Genomic DNA, 16298 nt, shown 5'->3' with positions numbered 1-16298 from the left:
GAAAAAAAAAAAAAAAAAAAAAGAAGTATAAATGCAATGTCAAGATTCTGGAAAATGTGATATTTCAGAAATATTCCTATAAAAATGAAGATAATCAAATTATAACCCATTTAGAGATCAGATTTTTTTGAACAACACATCAGACACACAAACCACGATGTATCAGAAAAAGAAAAAGAACTTCTAAAATGCCTATAAAAATGTATATTCTTTAATGAGTATCCAAATCAGCCAGAGGGCCCGACATCTGCAGAAGATGATTTTAGCTATAGCATTTCCACAAATACTTGTGTATTCCTAGCTAAATCACATAATAATAAAGATTCAGAAAAAAAACTGTGAATCATTGTAATGATGCGCTTGAGGTAACATGTCATGAAACTTTATCTGATATGGAAGCATGAGAAATTCTAGAATAAAACATAAATTATTCTTAGACATTTACATAACATGGGCATGAAGAAGATAGAATACAGACTTTGACTATGACTTTGACGTAGCCTCTGAAGTAGTAGCCTAAAGGTATCCCATAATTAAAGTTGGAATAAGAAAAATAAGACAACCAAATAAACCAGCCTTCTAACCAGAAGAGAAACTATTCATGATGATAAAGGAATATACCCTGTACGAAGACATAGCCTATCAGGCCCTGAAAATATTCCTACGATGGACTGCAAAACTTGGCTTATATTCATTGCTTTGGTCTTCAGTGCTTTCATAAACCCCACAAATTCCTTGTATTCCCTGGCACTAAGTTTATCTCTGACCTGCAAGACATCTTGGAAAATAATGGTTATCATATCATAAAAAACAATAACTTTGTCAGGACAAGACATAATTATGGATGGATAGAAGAATTCAATTACAAAATTTTAAGAAAGTCCAAAGGAAAAGGCGATGGTTCATTGTGAAAGCTCAAAACAGAAATCATTTTCCCAAGAAGAATTATGTTTTTTTTTTTTTTTTCACGATAAGAAGAAATAATGTTTTAGGATGGTAATGTCTACATATCAAAAAAGATTTGAGAAACGCACAGAAAAATAAATGAAGGCTCTAACCTAAATATTTAGCATATTGGAAAGAAAAGGATGGCATTAAACATTTTTAGGTGTTTTAAGACAAGCAGCCCACAATAATTGATTCAGATTCAGGTGCCTAAACGGTCTACACCAGTCTGAGGATTGGTCGTCGGATCTGAAGCTGATGATGCATGACATTGATAAACAAAAAGCTGAAAAAGAAGAAAAGAGCCTCGATGTGTGTTGGCTCCAAAACCGTAGATATGAGTTAAGCCCAACACCAAAGCAGCGTGACAAGAAAAAAGTTGTAGCATTGACAAAACGGTTCAAGGACAAGGTGATTTTTTTGGCAGCTGGAAGTGTTATACATCCAGGTTGGCCATGTAGATTAGTTAGTTTGTCAGTTAGTTCCCTAGGAGCAAGAATGTAGTTATGGGTTTGAGTGTTATAAAATAGAGGGAAGGCATAAAAACAAAACAGTGAAGAGTTCGAAATGAGTTTGGCTCTAGGGGAGGAATTCCAGGTTACTCAAATTACCTGATATTATATTAAAAAACAAAAAAAGTTCTGTTGTTACAATTTACCTGGCTCAGAAAATCAGATCCTTTAGCTTCCTCATCACCAGCGTGAACAGGAACGCATTTGATAATCTTGTCATTCCGATTGTCAGACTCTGTACCCATCTTCTGCGTAGTGTGACTATTTCTGTGTAGCAATGTCGAATCAACAATATCATTTTGCACCCCTCGGGTATCAGATGTTGAAACTTCAGACTTCACTGAACAAATTTTGAAGGGAAGGTTTTTTGATTCGGATGGTCTAGCACCAGAAGGCCCAAAAGAATTCTTCATAATTTTTGCGGAAGCCTGCTCAGTGCTGAACAACTTGCGCTTCTCTGCTACCAACAGTCTTTTGTCTGGTTGTTTATTCACTACAGAAACGCCAGTTAAATCAACAACTTCATGACTCTGATACTGAGAAGATTTCTTGTCCGACAATACTAATTTTTTTCCTCGATGTGATAGATTATTTGAACTTTTTATTTTGGAAGATAGAGAGTTAAAAGAGGTAACAGATGGACTATTGGCAGGAAGAACATCTTTCCAGCAGCTGGAATAACTAGCATCTTTAATGTTAAGGGAAGACACAAACATCCCCGAACAATCATGACCCTCTGGCTTCTGCAGTGAAAATCACAATAAACCAGCCATAAAAATATGTATCGTAATCTCAAAAATAGCATTAACACGGGGGGTGGGAGCAGTGGTGGTGGACTTGCCTTTGATACAAGTTTTTCCATGTGAACCTCGCCAAAAGATTTTGTAGTTCTCTTTTCTCCATTATCTCCTGTAAAGACATTTTTTGTTTGCAGAAAAATAAATATCTCAACAGTTATAATTTTTCTTAAAAAAATAATAATAAAGATAAAGATCTCTTATGCAGAAATGAAAACAAAAGCCGCAGTATGGCAACTCTTGAGTTCTAGTAAAAATTAGCAACCAAGTCAAAGAGCCATTTTCAAAGCTTGAATTCATAATAAGATTGAAAATTTTATTTTAGTTTTAAACATGATACAACGAGAAAATGATCATATGTTTTTTATAGAATAAGAGAATCTTGAATTACCTCTCTAAGTTTACGTGTGAGCATGTGACTTAAGTGATCGTTGGGATTTAAAAAAAAATGCAGATTAAAAAGTTACCAGATAACGAAGTGAAAGATCCTTCATAAGAGATATCCTCCAACCTGGTAGTATCAACTCCTTCGTGTTTGAACTTTTCACTCGGATCTGAAATACAATGGAAAAAATGTACGAGGGAGGAAGAAAATTAAATTAGTGAATTATATATACAGGGAAGCCAATAATGTTAAACCTAACTAAAAGCTTGTCGATATTGCAAATTGCATAATCATTCATTTTGAAACTAGAAAGCTTGCATAAAATCAAAATTTATAGATGATAAAAGCATTACATAAGTCATGGATAAAACGAGTTACCTGACAAATCAAACAAATCAAATGTAGAGAAAATATAGTATTGTTTTTTCACGTAAAGGTTTTAAAGTGATCAATATAGTATTGTTCCAAGAATTGATATAAAAACCACCTCTTAAGGTTCAATGACTCGGACAAACAGTTAATTAATACAGTAGACTTGCCTTCAGGTTTTGGACATATCCGATTTTCATCATCTCGAAAGAATCGGGTCAATGTGTAAACTACGTCGCCAAATTTAGAATAACACTGCATTAGAACAAAGGAGTTGTGAAGGAAGTTTCATGAATAAATATATTTCTTAAAATAAATTCCACCTTGATATGAGGCTGTATCCAAACTGATATTTGAGACTGACGACTTGAATGGGCAAACCTATTCAAATTAATGTTTACTTGTAAAATCAATAACTACTTGGAGTATACCAAAGAAAAAAAAAGTGGGATCAATAAATGATTTCAAGGAGAAGTTAAGATTAGACAGCAGGCAAATACAAAAGTGATGATAATACAGAGTAGACAATGCCAAGCATCTGGTTGCTGACATTTAATATTCCAATATTAGATTGAACCATATACTTCTAGAAATATCTAGTAAGAAGACGAAATCTTTTGATTCCTGAAGATAAGAAACGACCAACTAGGTATAGAACACCCATATATAATTTAATCAAGCAAATTGCTAACAATTTCAACCAAAGAAAGGCAAGCAGAAAACGAGTCCCACATAATTTCATTTAGACCTTCAACAATTCTACTAGTCTCGTTAATTTGGGATTAAAAACTAGAAGAAAAATACCTCTCGTCACAAAAGATTATGGCTCCATAGTCATGGCGGTGACGTATCACACGTCCAACTGCCTGATTGACAGCTCTCAATGCTTGTTGGGTGTACCAGTTCTCTCCCGTCATAATCTGCCTCATCAATAACCCATGACTTACAGGATCACCATAAAAAAAAAAAAAAAAGAACAGTAGTTGCACTAAAATACTTTACCTGATAGTCTCCTCTTTGTGAATGTGACTGATGATCTAAATAGTCACGCTTCAAGCGAACCTGTCACAAAGAACGTCAAATCTGAAAGTTAAACCCAAGAACAAAGACAAGGGAGAGCAAGGTCAACCTGCATATAACGTTTATGCCATATGAAACTTATTTATTAGTTGGGAAACATTTTACTTGGAAGTTGGGACAACCACATGGTGAAAGGAAGTTTCTTCCTAGACAGAAGGAACTATCTAGTGGGAACTTGGTCTGATGAGATCCATTTGAGGCTGGACAAGAAATAGTTTCGTTTATCATGAAAATAAAAATGTTGGATATCGTAGTCAAATCAATCTAGAGCCAGTACCAATTACCTTCTGCACTGACATAACTGATGACAGTATAGGTGAACATAAATCTTGCTACGTTAAATCTAAAAATAGAAAACTTCAACCCAATAGAGCAAAGTACATATTCTTCAGTAACTACAAAGGAAATTCAAAGCTCATGCACATATTTTTTAGGGTAGGAAAGATCATACATGTAGCAATGTGTGGTTCCAGAGTATGCGTCAATTCAAGACCAACATGAAAGTAATAGAAACCTTACAGATAAAACAATGGAGAATCTAAAATGATGAATCATATTAGACTATTAACATCATTGGGCTATACACTATGCAAGGTTCAGCGAGAAATTGAGTTCCAGTTCTATAATACAGATTGGCGTATCTCATTGACTATGAGGTAGGAAGTAGATAAACTAACCTTTGGGTCATTCCTTGAAGCAAAAGGCATACCAGTAATGATGACAGCTCGTCCAGCATGATCAGCAAAATCTAATCCTTCACTCACCTGTGGAGGTGTGATACAACCATCCATGATTCACAACTTTAATATGATGATGCAATGAGAATTAATTGAATCTTGCATCATTATTATTAAGCAGAAATTATCTTAAACTAGCTATGTATCTTAGCCCGATGTGAATAATGTTAAAGCAACACACAATGATATTCCATTCCATAAGCTACTGCAAACGCAACTTCATTAATAGAAGGAAGACTTGCAAATACCACATTTCTAAAAAGGCAATAATCTCTGTCCAACTAGAGATGTCTATAAAAAAGCTGTTTAGGAAAAACATCCCACAAATCAGCCAATTCTCTACAAGATTTTTAAAATCTTATTGTTCCTTTCCAGCCAAAGAAACTAAAGAATAACTTTTCATTCATTAAGCCATAAAGCAGGACCTTCTTTAGTCAATTTGAGCTTCCAAATGGCTAAGATGTGGATTGTCCTATATCCATGGGAAACCCCCACGCCACTCTGAGTCTCTGAAAATGACAAATAATCTAGTCCAATATTTGTACAACTCCAGGTGCATGGATAGGTGGATAGGATCTTTTTAAAATTAACGCAAGAGGGAGAGGCCAGGTTTATATGTACACTTCTTTTCACTCTCCATATTGCTGATGCTCTTAAAGATCAAAGTCCACGAGAAGATTCTAACTTCTTTAAAGATTTTTCCCTTTTTGGCCTATATTTTCTTGGTTAAATTAAAAGTTTAGTCCTCAAATTCTCAAAATTGAGTCAAATAGGCCTCTCAAATTTAAGAAAAATGTCTAATAGGTCCCCTTAAACTTTCAATAATCTGTAATAGATCTCTGGAGTTAAAATAATCTAATAGATCCTTGAACTTTCAATTTTGTGTTTAATAGGTTAGGTCTTATTCGACACTTCTTAAATTCCACCATACCTATACAACGTAAATTCTTATAAGATCTTATGACCTTTCAATTTCATGTCTTTGTAAATTTTAAAATAATTCAAATATGATAGGACCTATTACACAAAATTCAAACTTCATAAATACACTTGCAATTTAACCTATCTTCATCTATCAATTTATGGAAATCAAGAGAACCATGTCTGTGATTTTATATGGGTGACAGTGTGCAAAAGACTAGTCAATTCCACATTCTCCTAATCTTTGAAGAGTTTTCTAAAACGTAAATTCCAGTTGATCCGCATTCCAACTCATCAGAATTCACAAAAGCATATAACTCGAGAACTTATCTAAACAGCACTACTTAATCCTCAACTATCTAAGAAAACTTCTTTTATGGTAACGAATGAAAGTCTAACCAAAGAGCGGCCAAACCAAACACATCAGACCAAAGCAGAGGATTCACCTAAAAACCTTTAAAAAATGGTTCCAATATCACATATTCATAAACTAAGAAAAAACACAACAAGGTTTAGTCATATATATGCATTTAGAGAAGCATTCTTATATTGCAAACATGTTGACAAGATCTCCCAGTAGAAATCTTACTATTTCTTTCTAACCCAATATTAATATCAACTAAAAGAAATTCAAGATCGTGGGGAAGTCAGGTTGGGGTGAGAAATGTTATTCCAATCCCAATCAAGTTTTTATTTTTATCCCCAATTTTGACCATTCATTTTCTCAGCCAGCATGGGGATTTCAGGTAGGGCCCAGGTCCCATGGTTTTTTTAATCCTTAAATGATTTTATCTACCTTTTGGTAGGCAAAACTCTATTTTTGCTCCTAATGCTGCCCACTTCTAACCTCCAGAAGAATGAGAGATTTTACCCATTGTGGCCAAAGAAAAGCATACAGAGGCATCCCAAGGCATTTTACTCTTAACAATAAGGCATACCTTCCCACGACAAACAGCAAAAAATACTGCACCATTGGATGATGTGTCTTTCAGCTTGAACATATAGTCCTGTCACAATATCAACATGCCACGTCATGGTACAGACAAAACATCACACGATGACTAAAGCTCTTCTACTTCCATTTTTCTTCTCTTTTTTTAACATTTCCAGTAAGTTATGTACCTCAATTGACGAAGGAAACAATGAAGATTGCCTAGGTTCTATAACAGGCTTCTTATGCTTGCAAATTCTTTCCCAAATTGTCGTTGAGCTTGAAAGGCTCTATAGATTGTGGACAAAAATTTTCATCAGAAGAAAGCAAAAAGAATAATATGTAGGTTATTCTGCAAGCAATACCTGGTTCTTCCAGCAGCCAATGCACTGGTCTAGAAAATAGTATGATGGGAAGAAGACAAGCAAACCATCGGGTACAATACGTGCAAAGTTGACTGCGACCAAGAATCCAAGAATTACACATCATGCTCTCAATAAACTAAATTAGCTTCAGGATGAATTTTAGCATTTGCAAAACAGTTACAAATGTCTAGATTATACATACAACTGATTAAAAATCATTTTGTCGAGTGAGACTCCCATCCTCCCTCTAGATTCTCGAGTATACTTGGTATTATAGAGTAAGAAATCTAGCGTACATTGAAATGGTTATTCTTGGAGATAGAAGTTCAGTAATGAGGAGACTGAAAGACAAGTATTGCATCCGCATCCAGTTGAAACTAGATTGTTCTTTATTCATAGTAATTTCATTTGATAACTTCATATCTTGTTAGAAAAAAAAAAGTAACTATCACGTAGAGGTGCTTGATGAGCGGCCTCAAAGGAAAGTTGTCAAAGTGGCGATGCCAGTTATGAAAATTTGTTGATTGGGAGTCAACTGAGAACATCGTGAAGTCTTCACAAGCGAAATTACCATGCATTTTGTGGTGGTTAGCAGTTCTTGCCCATAAAGATTGCTGGGATTGCACAAATTTGTAAAGCCAGAAGTAGATTCTATTTTAAAATGCTTAGATGGAGCTAGATGAGGTTTGAAGACTGTTAAATTTAACGTGTCCCCTTGGGTTTCTTATGCCAAAGACTTCTTTAACCTTTATAGAGAACAGTTTACGAGGAACAATTTTGTATTGCATTTGACTTTGCAGAATGGAGTTAACTTCTTTCTTCAGGCCCGTTTTTGGGGCCATCCTTTGGAAAGAGGGGCTATAATCATGTGGATTAGTTTTATCTTTGCAATCGTTAGGTGGTCTGGAGAAACACTGGGAGGAGTCCTAGTGTATCATACTTTTCATGCTCTCAAGTTGGCGTTTTCTCTCAAAGGCCTTCTATCTCTGATTTTACCTACTGAGTTGTTTTGTAACCTTGTTTTTTAAATTTTTTTTAACCACTTTTGTATTCCTTCATATATGGATGAGGGCGGGATGGGGTATTATTTTTCTCATCGACTCTAAAAGCAGAAAGCTTATACATACCAATAGCATTTCCAAGGTCCAGCTTATATGCTTCAGACTCGCGATTCCAGTAAGAGGAGTTAAAAGAACAACCCGATGGACCAACAGATACAACTCCAGCCCATATCTGATTTGAGGATATGACATGAGGGTTTTCCAACCGGACAGGAAAATCTCTGGGTTCACAATCAAAACACCCAGAATTAACATTTATAATAGTTCTGGATGGTCGAAATATGCAAGAAAGAGTTTAATCAAAGCGACCAACAGTTTCAATTCCTGTGCAAATGAATCCAAAGGAGATAAAGTGCCAGATGTCAAAATAATAGAGCCCACTTCCATTTTGGGAAATGCTTCCAAGGCCATGCCAGGGTTAAAACACCACCAGCTGAGTGTTCTAGATGCCTTGCCTGAAAAAGAAAACCAAAAGCATGTAACAAAAATGGCAAAAATGTCTTATATCCCAGTGAATGGAGAAATCATTTTTGTTTGGAACAATTGCCTATAATGTCAAACAATATTATAAGCTAGAACTGAAACATGTAAAAGTAATAATCTATTATATATCAGTGTAGAAAGAAACTGACCAATTGATTCTCTACCATATGAATTGAGATTAGGTTCACTGGCTCAAGAACCAGACAGCTACTCGCTAGCTTCAGGAACTGAGCTAATAAATTGGCTGGAGCAAGGACTAAAAAGGTCCTTATTTATGCCATTCAATATTTTCAAAATAAAAAGACCAGGTAAGATTAAGAACAGAAAATAGATTTTTCAATTATTTCACAATGAAGAATAAAGGATAGACGGGTAAAATGTTAGCTTGTTTGCAGCCAAATAAAAAGGTAGGAGAGCGTAGTGCCCAAAACTATTCCGTTGTTTATCTCTTCTTTTAATTGGTTTCATGGGATCCAATAAGATTTTATCTTGCCACATTGCAGGGCAATCCCACACGTTATCATACGTCAGTGAATTAATTCACTTCACCTGATCTATAATTTGAGTAAACATAAGCATCAAACTTTCAACGATCTTCTAAAGAAGCAGCTAAAGAACGTAATCTACCTATTGTGCCTGCCCTGCAGAGTTAATACTCAGCCAGATCATGAGCCAAACATTTACAAAATTGAGTGCCTAATCAGCAAATAGACAAATTAATAGAATTACAATCCTCACTATCTGGTTTTCCTTTTCTTTTCTAATCATGGTCATTATAGTTATCATGCAGAAAGACAATGTCCTATTTATATCTTAACTAAAGCCAAGTTAATTAAAGAAAAAAAAAACATTAAGTTATATATGAGAATAACAAGTTTCTAAAAAGAACAATAAATATAAGATGAAATTCCACTCCAAACATCAGAATTGTAGATTAGAAGCACCTTTTAGGCCATCTATAGCACTTGCTTCATTTTCCTGCACGTGAACCTAAATGAAATGTTAAAAAATAAGATGCTGCCAAAATAGTGAGGTAAAAATAAGAGCTGAGTAGGAGAGAGCTCGAGTGGACAGTCCTGGCAATAATAAACAATATTGGCAAATTTTATCTTACTTGGTAAAACTTTGCATGCTCATTGCCCTTCTCTCTAAAGACAATATCAAGGATATCTGTAATGCTTTCCAGCCGACAGCCCGTGTTCTGCATCTTCTGCTGCTTGTCTTCTTCAAGAAGTATAGCTGCTTCCTCGATTATGTCTTTAAGCTTACAGACAGACTCATGTGTGATATTGAGCTCTGCCAGTAGTTCGTAGATGTAAGGTCCAGGCTTAGTAAATCCTAGTTCCTTGGACTGAATCGGGATCTCAGATATTCCCTTCTCAAGCTTCAGGAGAAGTGCTACATGATTTTAAAGTTAGCTGGTATTAAGAATTCAATGGAAAAGGCACTGAGTTCTAGTCTCTCGTCAACAATTATATTATGTGAGAAGTGCAGTTCAAAAGCACGATTGTGCCAGATTAAACCGCTTGGGTTGATGTCACAACAATTGTCAACGTGAAAATGATTCACCAATTGTAATAGATAGCTTAAAAAATAAACCAGCAGATGTGCAAAACAAAAATAACCAATAACACTTTAATTGTACAAATCACTATTATTTACTCCAAATTACCTCGAAGTATAGAAAAATTATCTGGATTCCCTGATTTGTCATTTGATTCTTCTCTTCTCTTTATGGAAAGATCAATACAGCTTTTGGCTTCAGAAATACAAGCTGTCAGCATCCAAGAAGTTAAATCAAAAGAGGCTGCATCTGCACATATGCTTTCCTGCAAGACAATTATACTGCTTCAGTGGCTAATCATATATTCCTCCGTGATACATGGAACAAACACATGATTTGTAATCTTATTAAGGCTTGGACAAAGTAATACAAAAAGATAGTACAAGCAAAAAAAGACTAAGAACGTAGTATCGCTGTTCTGAAGTTAAAAGCTGCTTACTAAGTTGTGAGCTTCGTCAAATATGAGTATGCTGTCTTTCCAATCAAGGACAAGAGATTTTCTATATCCACGATCAATGAGATAGTTATATGGAGCAAACATTATATCAACAGCCTTGTGAAGCTCCCGCGATACATAGTAAGGACATCTAAGAGAAAAAAACATCCAAATAGCATTACACAAGCGCCATTAGCAATTTCACCAAACCAACTCTAATATAACTTAACAGACGGGCATGAAAGCAAAAACGTATTAGATGAAAAAGGACCTACGGCCCAAAACTCTTTCCAATATTGACCAGATCTTCAATGTCGATAGGCTCATCTCCAAGATGTGGATTATCCTTCACATAGCCTACAACATAATTGAAGTATGCAGAAATAAGTTTTTTCCAATTGTTAATACTATTATAGATAGCAAATACCTAGTGATTGTAAGAAACATTTAAGAAACTTGGCAAGTAATAATTCAAAGATTCTTAGTATCATCACTACAATTTTTCAACAAGATAGTTAAGAAAACCAAAGCTATTATCCTAGAGTTTAAATATCCTTTATGCTTAGATTCTCAATGTACTTGCCAGCCTTTTCTCTTTCTTTATCTTTTGGATTAGGAAAAAGGATATTTTCAAAATTTAAGTGATTCAGATGTGCAGCTTTTCTTTTTCTTTTTCTTTTTTCAAAAAGCAGCATATAGCATAAAATGGCCACAGATTTTTCAAACAGAAAATCTAGATTTTGGTTCCAAAGAATCGGTAAGACCAATATCAGATACTATGACTTGAATTTGACAAGACCAAAACCAATTTTGCCTATTGCAAAAGATGTTTTAGACTGTAAGCTTCCGTCCTGATCATTTTTTAATACGATCATTATGAATCCCCTCATGCTAGTTCTCTGCACTCTACGAAAGTTAGATACCATGACAATTTCAAGAAGTTTAATCATGTATCTGGGAGGACAAAGTACAAAAGGCAATGCAGATGCAATATATCGATAGAGAATAACCAGAAACACGCGTAAAATGGTTGCAATGACGATTTCCACGTTTTCGGCAAAGTGATCGGCAAGCATTGTTTTGTGTTCTCCCACGGAGTAAACTCACTTCATCATGAATGCATAATTGCTCTCGAGATCCTAGAACTACCATCTTGGGCCTGCATGTATTCAAATTTCAAGAAGCTTCAAAAGTCATTCAGAAAATACAGCGTAACAATTTTTCACCAACATAGTCAGCTTCCTCTGCAGAAAACTAATATGAACAGAATAACATGTAAATCTCACTAAATCCAAAAACTTCCACGATCAAAATGTGAATCCATAATAAACAGGTCAAACCCTCCAACATTCATGTCCTTGCTCCGTAAGTATGAACTCTGACCAATAGGCTATGCAGTAACTCGGTCATTAGATATATCACTTGGCAAGTAATAAACAGCAGTTCATGGTCAACTTCTTATAAAAAATTCCCTAAATGGTCATGTGCACTATGCTTGAAAGTGGTTGCAGACAAAATAAAATTTCATTGAAAAATTAAGTTGAACAATTCTTTAACAGGAATAAGAAATAAATCACGCTTCCTAAATATGGGAATTAACTTTAACCTGTAAGAGGTTTTCTTCAACTCTTGAATAACTTGCCGGAGTTGGCTGTGAGTGCGGGTCGTGTACACAATGGTTGGAGGTCTTGTTGAAGTAGACTGTGATGATGAAACATTCATACCACCCTCAGTATTTTGGCTGTTCCATACACTCCGACCAGATGAGAAGTCACCCAAACTCTTCCTCCAGGCCAATGTAGCACAGAGTAGGCAAAGTGTTTTCCCAGTTCCAGTTGGACTCTCTAAAAGTGCATTACATTTCTGTCAAATAACAGTTCGATCAGGAGTGTCTTCAACGATTAAAACCCTTTCTATAGGAAGTGGCCTATAAAATGCCACACTTATATTCAGTAACTAATGAATGGCAATAAATATCAATAATTCAAAGAAATTTCAAAGCAGGCCAGAGAGGGATTCAAGAATGCAACAGAATGAACAACTACCAAAATGCAAGCTGAAGAAGAGGTGGAGGATGGACAACAAGCTATAAGGGATTTGGAGGATATTTGAAATTTCATAGATTTTATGGGACTGCTTAGATAGTTTTCTCATATATCATTGAAAAGAGTTTGTTACTTACGAAAAAACGCCGAGAAAGTTGAATTGAGCAAAGAAAATCGATGCAATGTACCACTGAATATTATCCAATGCTATAATTTTCACCAAAATACTGAAAACACACATATGGGTGAACGGTTTCTTTTGGTAGTTTTGATCATTTGCTTAGTAGTTCACTGTAACTAGAGCAAATAAGTGATCAAGAAACGCTCCATGTGAATTTTTCGGAGGAAGATCAATGAAACTATAAGATAATGCCATGTGGAATCTTACCCCCTGGAGAGATTGAATAACTTTTTCCATGTAAACGAGCTGGCAATCGTAGGCATCAAACGGGAAGTCGACATCGATACCTCTGATTTTGTATCTCGGCATTTCTTTCCGTTGTTCTTTCTCTTGAGATTGCCGGGAAAATCTGGTGTTGATCTTCTTCAATCGAATTATGAATATGATAACCTAGACGAATTTGCTCATCGACTCCCATCACCCTTTCCCGCCAAAATGACCTACGTTTCGAAACGACGTCGTTTCTGTGAGCGAGGGAATGAATTTTGATAATATAATATTTTAGTTATGAGATTCTTAATCAATTTTACTTCCTCTCTACCGCCAAAAAAAATATATATATATACTTTTAAATGGGAAATAAATTAATTAAAATTTTAATTTAATAAATTATTTTAAATTTATGATTCAACATAATAACTTATCACATGCAACATACTTTCCAGTATAATATACCGATTTATACTAATAATAATAAAATGTTATTTAGCGATCTAAAAAATATATAAATAATAAGCTTTGGTCGTAACTTAATAATTATATTTTCATATATAAATTAATTTGGTATTTATACTAGTAATATTTAAATGTAAATAATATATAAAAAAATCTATAAATAATAAGTTTGGTCGTAAATTAATAATTATATTTTCAGATATAAATTAATTTGGTTTTTATACTTTTATAAATTATACAAATAATAATAATAATAAAAAAGAATAAAATAATGTTGAGGCATCTGCAGCCTGCTGGGCCCAAGAATGTCTTCAAGTGCGGAGCCCGGCCCAGCCCAGCGTACAACAGACGAGGAATCTGAAAGGCACAGTGCGTCTAGAACTTTCTAGAATTTTAATATCGCTCTAGACGATTCTAGGACCTCGACCGTTCCAATTCTAAGGGCTGCACATTGAATCAATGAATAATTAAAAATAAATAAATAAAATAAAATAAAATTGAGAAAGCATAATATAAAATAAAAAAAGAATATTAAAAGTAAACTTCAAAATCCCACCGAAAGCCCTCAAGAGTGGTACGTTGCCCTTTCGTTTATAAGTTCTCTCCTGGCACCTCGCGCGACTTGTCTTCGTGTGTAAGCGCGGTCTTGTGGAGACTTCCAGAACCCAAGAATTCAATCTGTGATCTTTTCCTTGGATCACTTTGAAGGTTTGTTTCCGTACGCTGATATTGTATCTGATTCAGGGTTTCTTGATTTATCGAGCTGTAGATCTGACACTTTCGCTTCGTCGATTCGGGCATTTTGGAGTTGTTTGCGTTTTTTTTGGTTTGTGTAGTTTAGATTCGATGTGTTGTTCTTTCATATGAATTGTGCTTGTATTACCGTTTTGCGGAAATGGATTTGTTGCTTCACTTTTTATTGATGTTATTAGCTTTAATTACTGGTTGTAGCATCTCGACCTAGTTTGATATGTTACTTATTGGTGGTTATTTCATGTATTTAATGTGTTGTGTAGTTTCGTTGTTTGATCCGTCTCTCGAAATGTTGGCCACATACTGGCGTGATAGTAAGTCTTTAGGTGTATACGGACTCGAGTTATACGATGAAATGAACGGATTGCTCTAGTTGGATCGTGGCTGTAGTGCTTCTTGTTTCATTAATTTGTTTGAATTTTATTTGAACGAGTTTGTCCTATCCAATGTGCAAGATGGCGTACTGATTTGCTACTACTATAGTTCCTGCGAACAAGTTACACTAAAATATGCACGATAATAATACTCGTTATAATGATCACTGGTACGGTGTTTCTTAAGGAAGAACGATTGCAAATATTCTTCTTGATAATAACAACATTCATTAATATTTTCAGGTTCTATTTTTTTCTTGACAGACTGACTGTTTTTGACACATCGGTTCAATCTCTTGCAAGATGAGCGTTGTTGGTTTTGATTTTGGTAACGAGAGCTGCATTGTAGCTGTTGCAAGGCAGCGAGGTATTGATGTTGTTCTCAATGATGAATCCAAGCGGGAAACTCCAGGTATTGTCAGCTTTGGGGACAAGCAGCGCTTTATTGGGACAGCTGGGGCAGCGTCCATTATGATGAACATCAAGAATTCAATCTCTCAGATTAAGAGATTGATTGGGCGGAAATTCTCTGATCCTGGATTGCAGAAGGATCTTCAGTCATTGCCATTTTCTGTAGTAGAAGGGCCTGATGGATTTCCTTTAGTTAACGTGCGCTACCTGGGTGAAGTAAAAACGTTTACCCCAACTCAGGTGTTGGGGATGCTATTTTCAAATCTTAAAGGTATTGCTGAGAAAAATCTCAACTCAGCAGTGGCTGACTGCTGCATTGGAATCCCAGTTTATTTCACTGATCTTCAGAGAAGGGCTGTATTGGATGCAGCTACAATTGCTGGGTTGCATCCCCTTCGATTGATACACGAAATGACTGCAACAGCCTTGGCTTATGGTATATATAAAACTGATTTGCCTGAAAATGACCAGTTGAATGTGGCATTTGTTGATATTGGACATGCAAGCATGCAAGTGTGCATTGCAGGCTTTAAGAAGGGGCAGTTGAAAGTGTTGGCCCATTCATCTGATCAGTCTCTTGGTGGCAGAGATTTTGATGAGGTATTATTTCATCACTTTGCAGAAAAGTTCAAGGATGAGTACAAAATAAATGTTTATCAGAATGCAAGGGCTTGTCTTAGGCTCCGAACTGCGTGTGAGAAGCTTAAGAAAGTTCTTAGTGCAAACCCTGTGTCACCTTTGAACATAGAATGTTTGATGGATGAGAAGGATGTGAGAGGAATCATTAAGCGGGAGGAATTTGAACAAATAAGCATTCCTATATTAGAACGTGTGAAAGGACCTTTGGAGCAAGCTCTTGCAGAAGCTGGTCTTACCATTGATAATATTCACATAGTTGAAGTTGTTGGTTCAGGTTCTCGTGTGCCAGCAATAATTAAAATATTGACCGACTTCTTCAAGAAGGAGCCTAGGCGTACTATGAATGCAAGTGAGTGTGTTGCTAGAGGTTGTGCCCTTCAGTGTGCAATCCTGAGTCCCACATTTAAAGTGCGAGAATTTCAGGTAAGAACACAGATTGGACCACAATCGAACTTTTCCATTAGAACTCTCCTCTTACTCAAAATGCTCTTAGTCTTACATTTGAGTACAAAGATTTATTTTACTCCCACTGTGCATCTTCATTTCGTGTGAAGTCAGCAAAAAACACTTAGTTGGAGGCCTTTCTTCTTTTTTTTTTTTTTTTTTTTTTTTTTTTTTTTTTTTTTTTTTTTTT

At 35.4% G+C, this 16298-nt stretch overlaps 2 protein-coding genes across 5 annotated transcripts in view; one reads left to right on the top strand and one right to left on the bottom strand.

The window, feature by feature from the left end:
* LOC111456545 (regulator of telomere elongation helicase 1 homolog) overlaps positions 1-13235 on the bottom strand; it is a 14448-nt gene extending 1213 nt beyond the window's left edge. The window contains exons 1-22 of one of the 3 annotated variants that reach the window (XM_023098459.1): positions 13020-13232; positions 12193-12449; positions 11597-11745; positions 10862-10943; positions 10590-10737; positions 10259-10415; positions 9701-9984; positions 9531-9576; positions 8417-8558; positions 8170-8324; positions 7043-7134; positions 6869-6967; positions 6685-6753; positions 4766-4852; positions 4011-4070; positions 3813-3928; positions 3332-3389; positions 3179-3263; positions 2722-2808; positions 2299-2366; positions 1604-2200; positions 622-767 (exon numbers count right to left, since the gene is read on the bottom strand). In XM_023098459.1, the coding sequence (XP_022954227.1) occupies positions 622-767; positions 1604-2200; positions 2299-2366; positions 2722-2808; positions 3179-3263; positions 3332-3389; positions 3813-3928; positions 4011-4070; positions 4766-4852; positions 6685-6753; positions 6869-6967; positions 7043-7134; positions 8170-8324; positions 8417-8558; positions 9531-9576; positions 9701-9984; positions 10259-10415; positions 10590-10737; positions 10862-10943; positions 11597-11745; positions 12193-12449; positions 13020-13121 (3086 nt within the window). In that variant the 5' untranslated portion in view covers positions 13122-13232. Of the gene's footprint in view, positions 1-621; positions 768-1603; positions 2201-2298; positions 2367-2721; positions 2809-3178; positions 3264-3331; positions 3390-3812; positions 3929-4010; positions 4071-4765; positions 4853-6684; positions 6754-6868; positions 6968-7042; positions 7135-8169; positions 8325-8416; positions 8559-9530; positions 9577-9700; positions 9985-10258; positions 10416-10589; positions 10738-10857; positions 10944-11596; positions 11746-12192; positions 12450-13019 lie in introns of those variants that run through there. The other 2 variants (XR_002712785.1, XM_023098460.1) reach the window with 2 other exon arrangements.
* Positions 13236-14027: 792 nt separating this feature from the next.
* Positions 14028-16298, top strand: part of LOC111456083 (heat shock 70 kDa protein 15-like) — a 5920-nt gene continuing 3649 nt past the window's right edge. The window contains exons 1-2 of one of the 2 annotated variants that reach the window (XM_023097822.1): positions 14028-14195; positions 14879-16087. In XM_023097822.1, coding sequence (XP_022953590.1) covers positions 14918-16087 — 1170 coding nt within the window. In that variant the 5' untranslated portion in view covers positions 14028-14195; positions 14879-14917. Of the gene's footprint in view, positions 14196-14857; positions 16088-16298 lie in introns of both variants that reach the window. The other variant, XM_023097821.1, reaches the window with a different exon arrangement.

Source organism: Cucurbita moschata, unplaced genomic scaffold (genome assembly GCF_002738365.1).
Source record: "Cucurbita moschata cultivar Rifu unplaced genomic scaffold, Cmos_1.0 Cmo_Scf00018, whole genome shotgun sequence".
Classification (NCBI taxonomy): Eukaryota; Viridiplantae; Streptophyta; class Magnoliopsida; order Cucurbitales; family Cucurbitaceae; genus Cucurbita; species Cucurbita moschata.
This window is presented reverse-complemented; position numbering and strand designations above follow the sequence as displayed.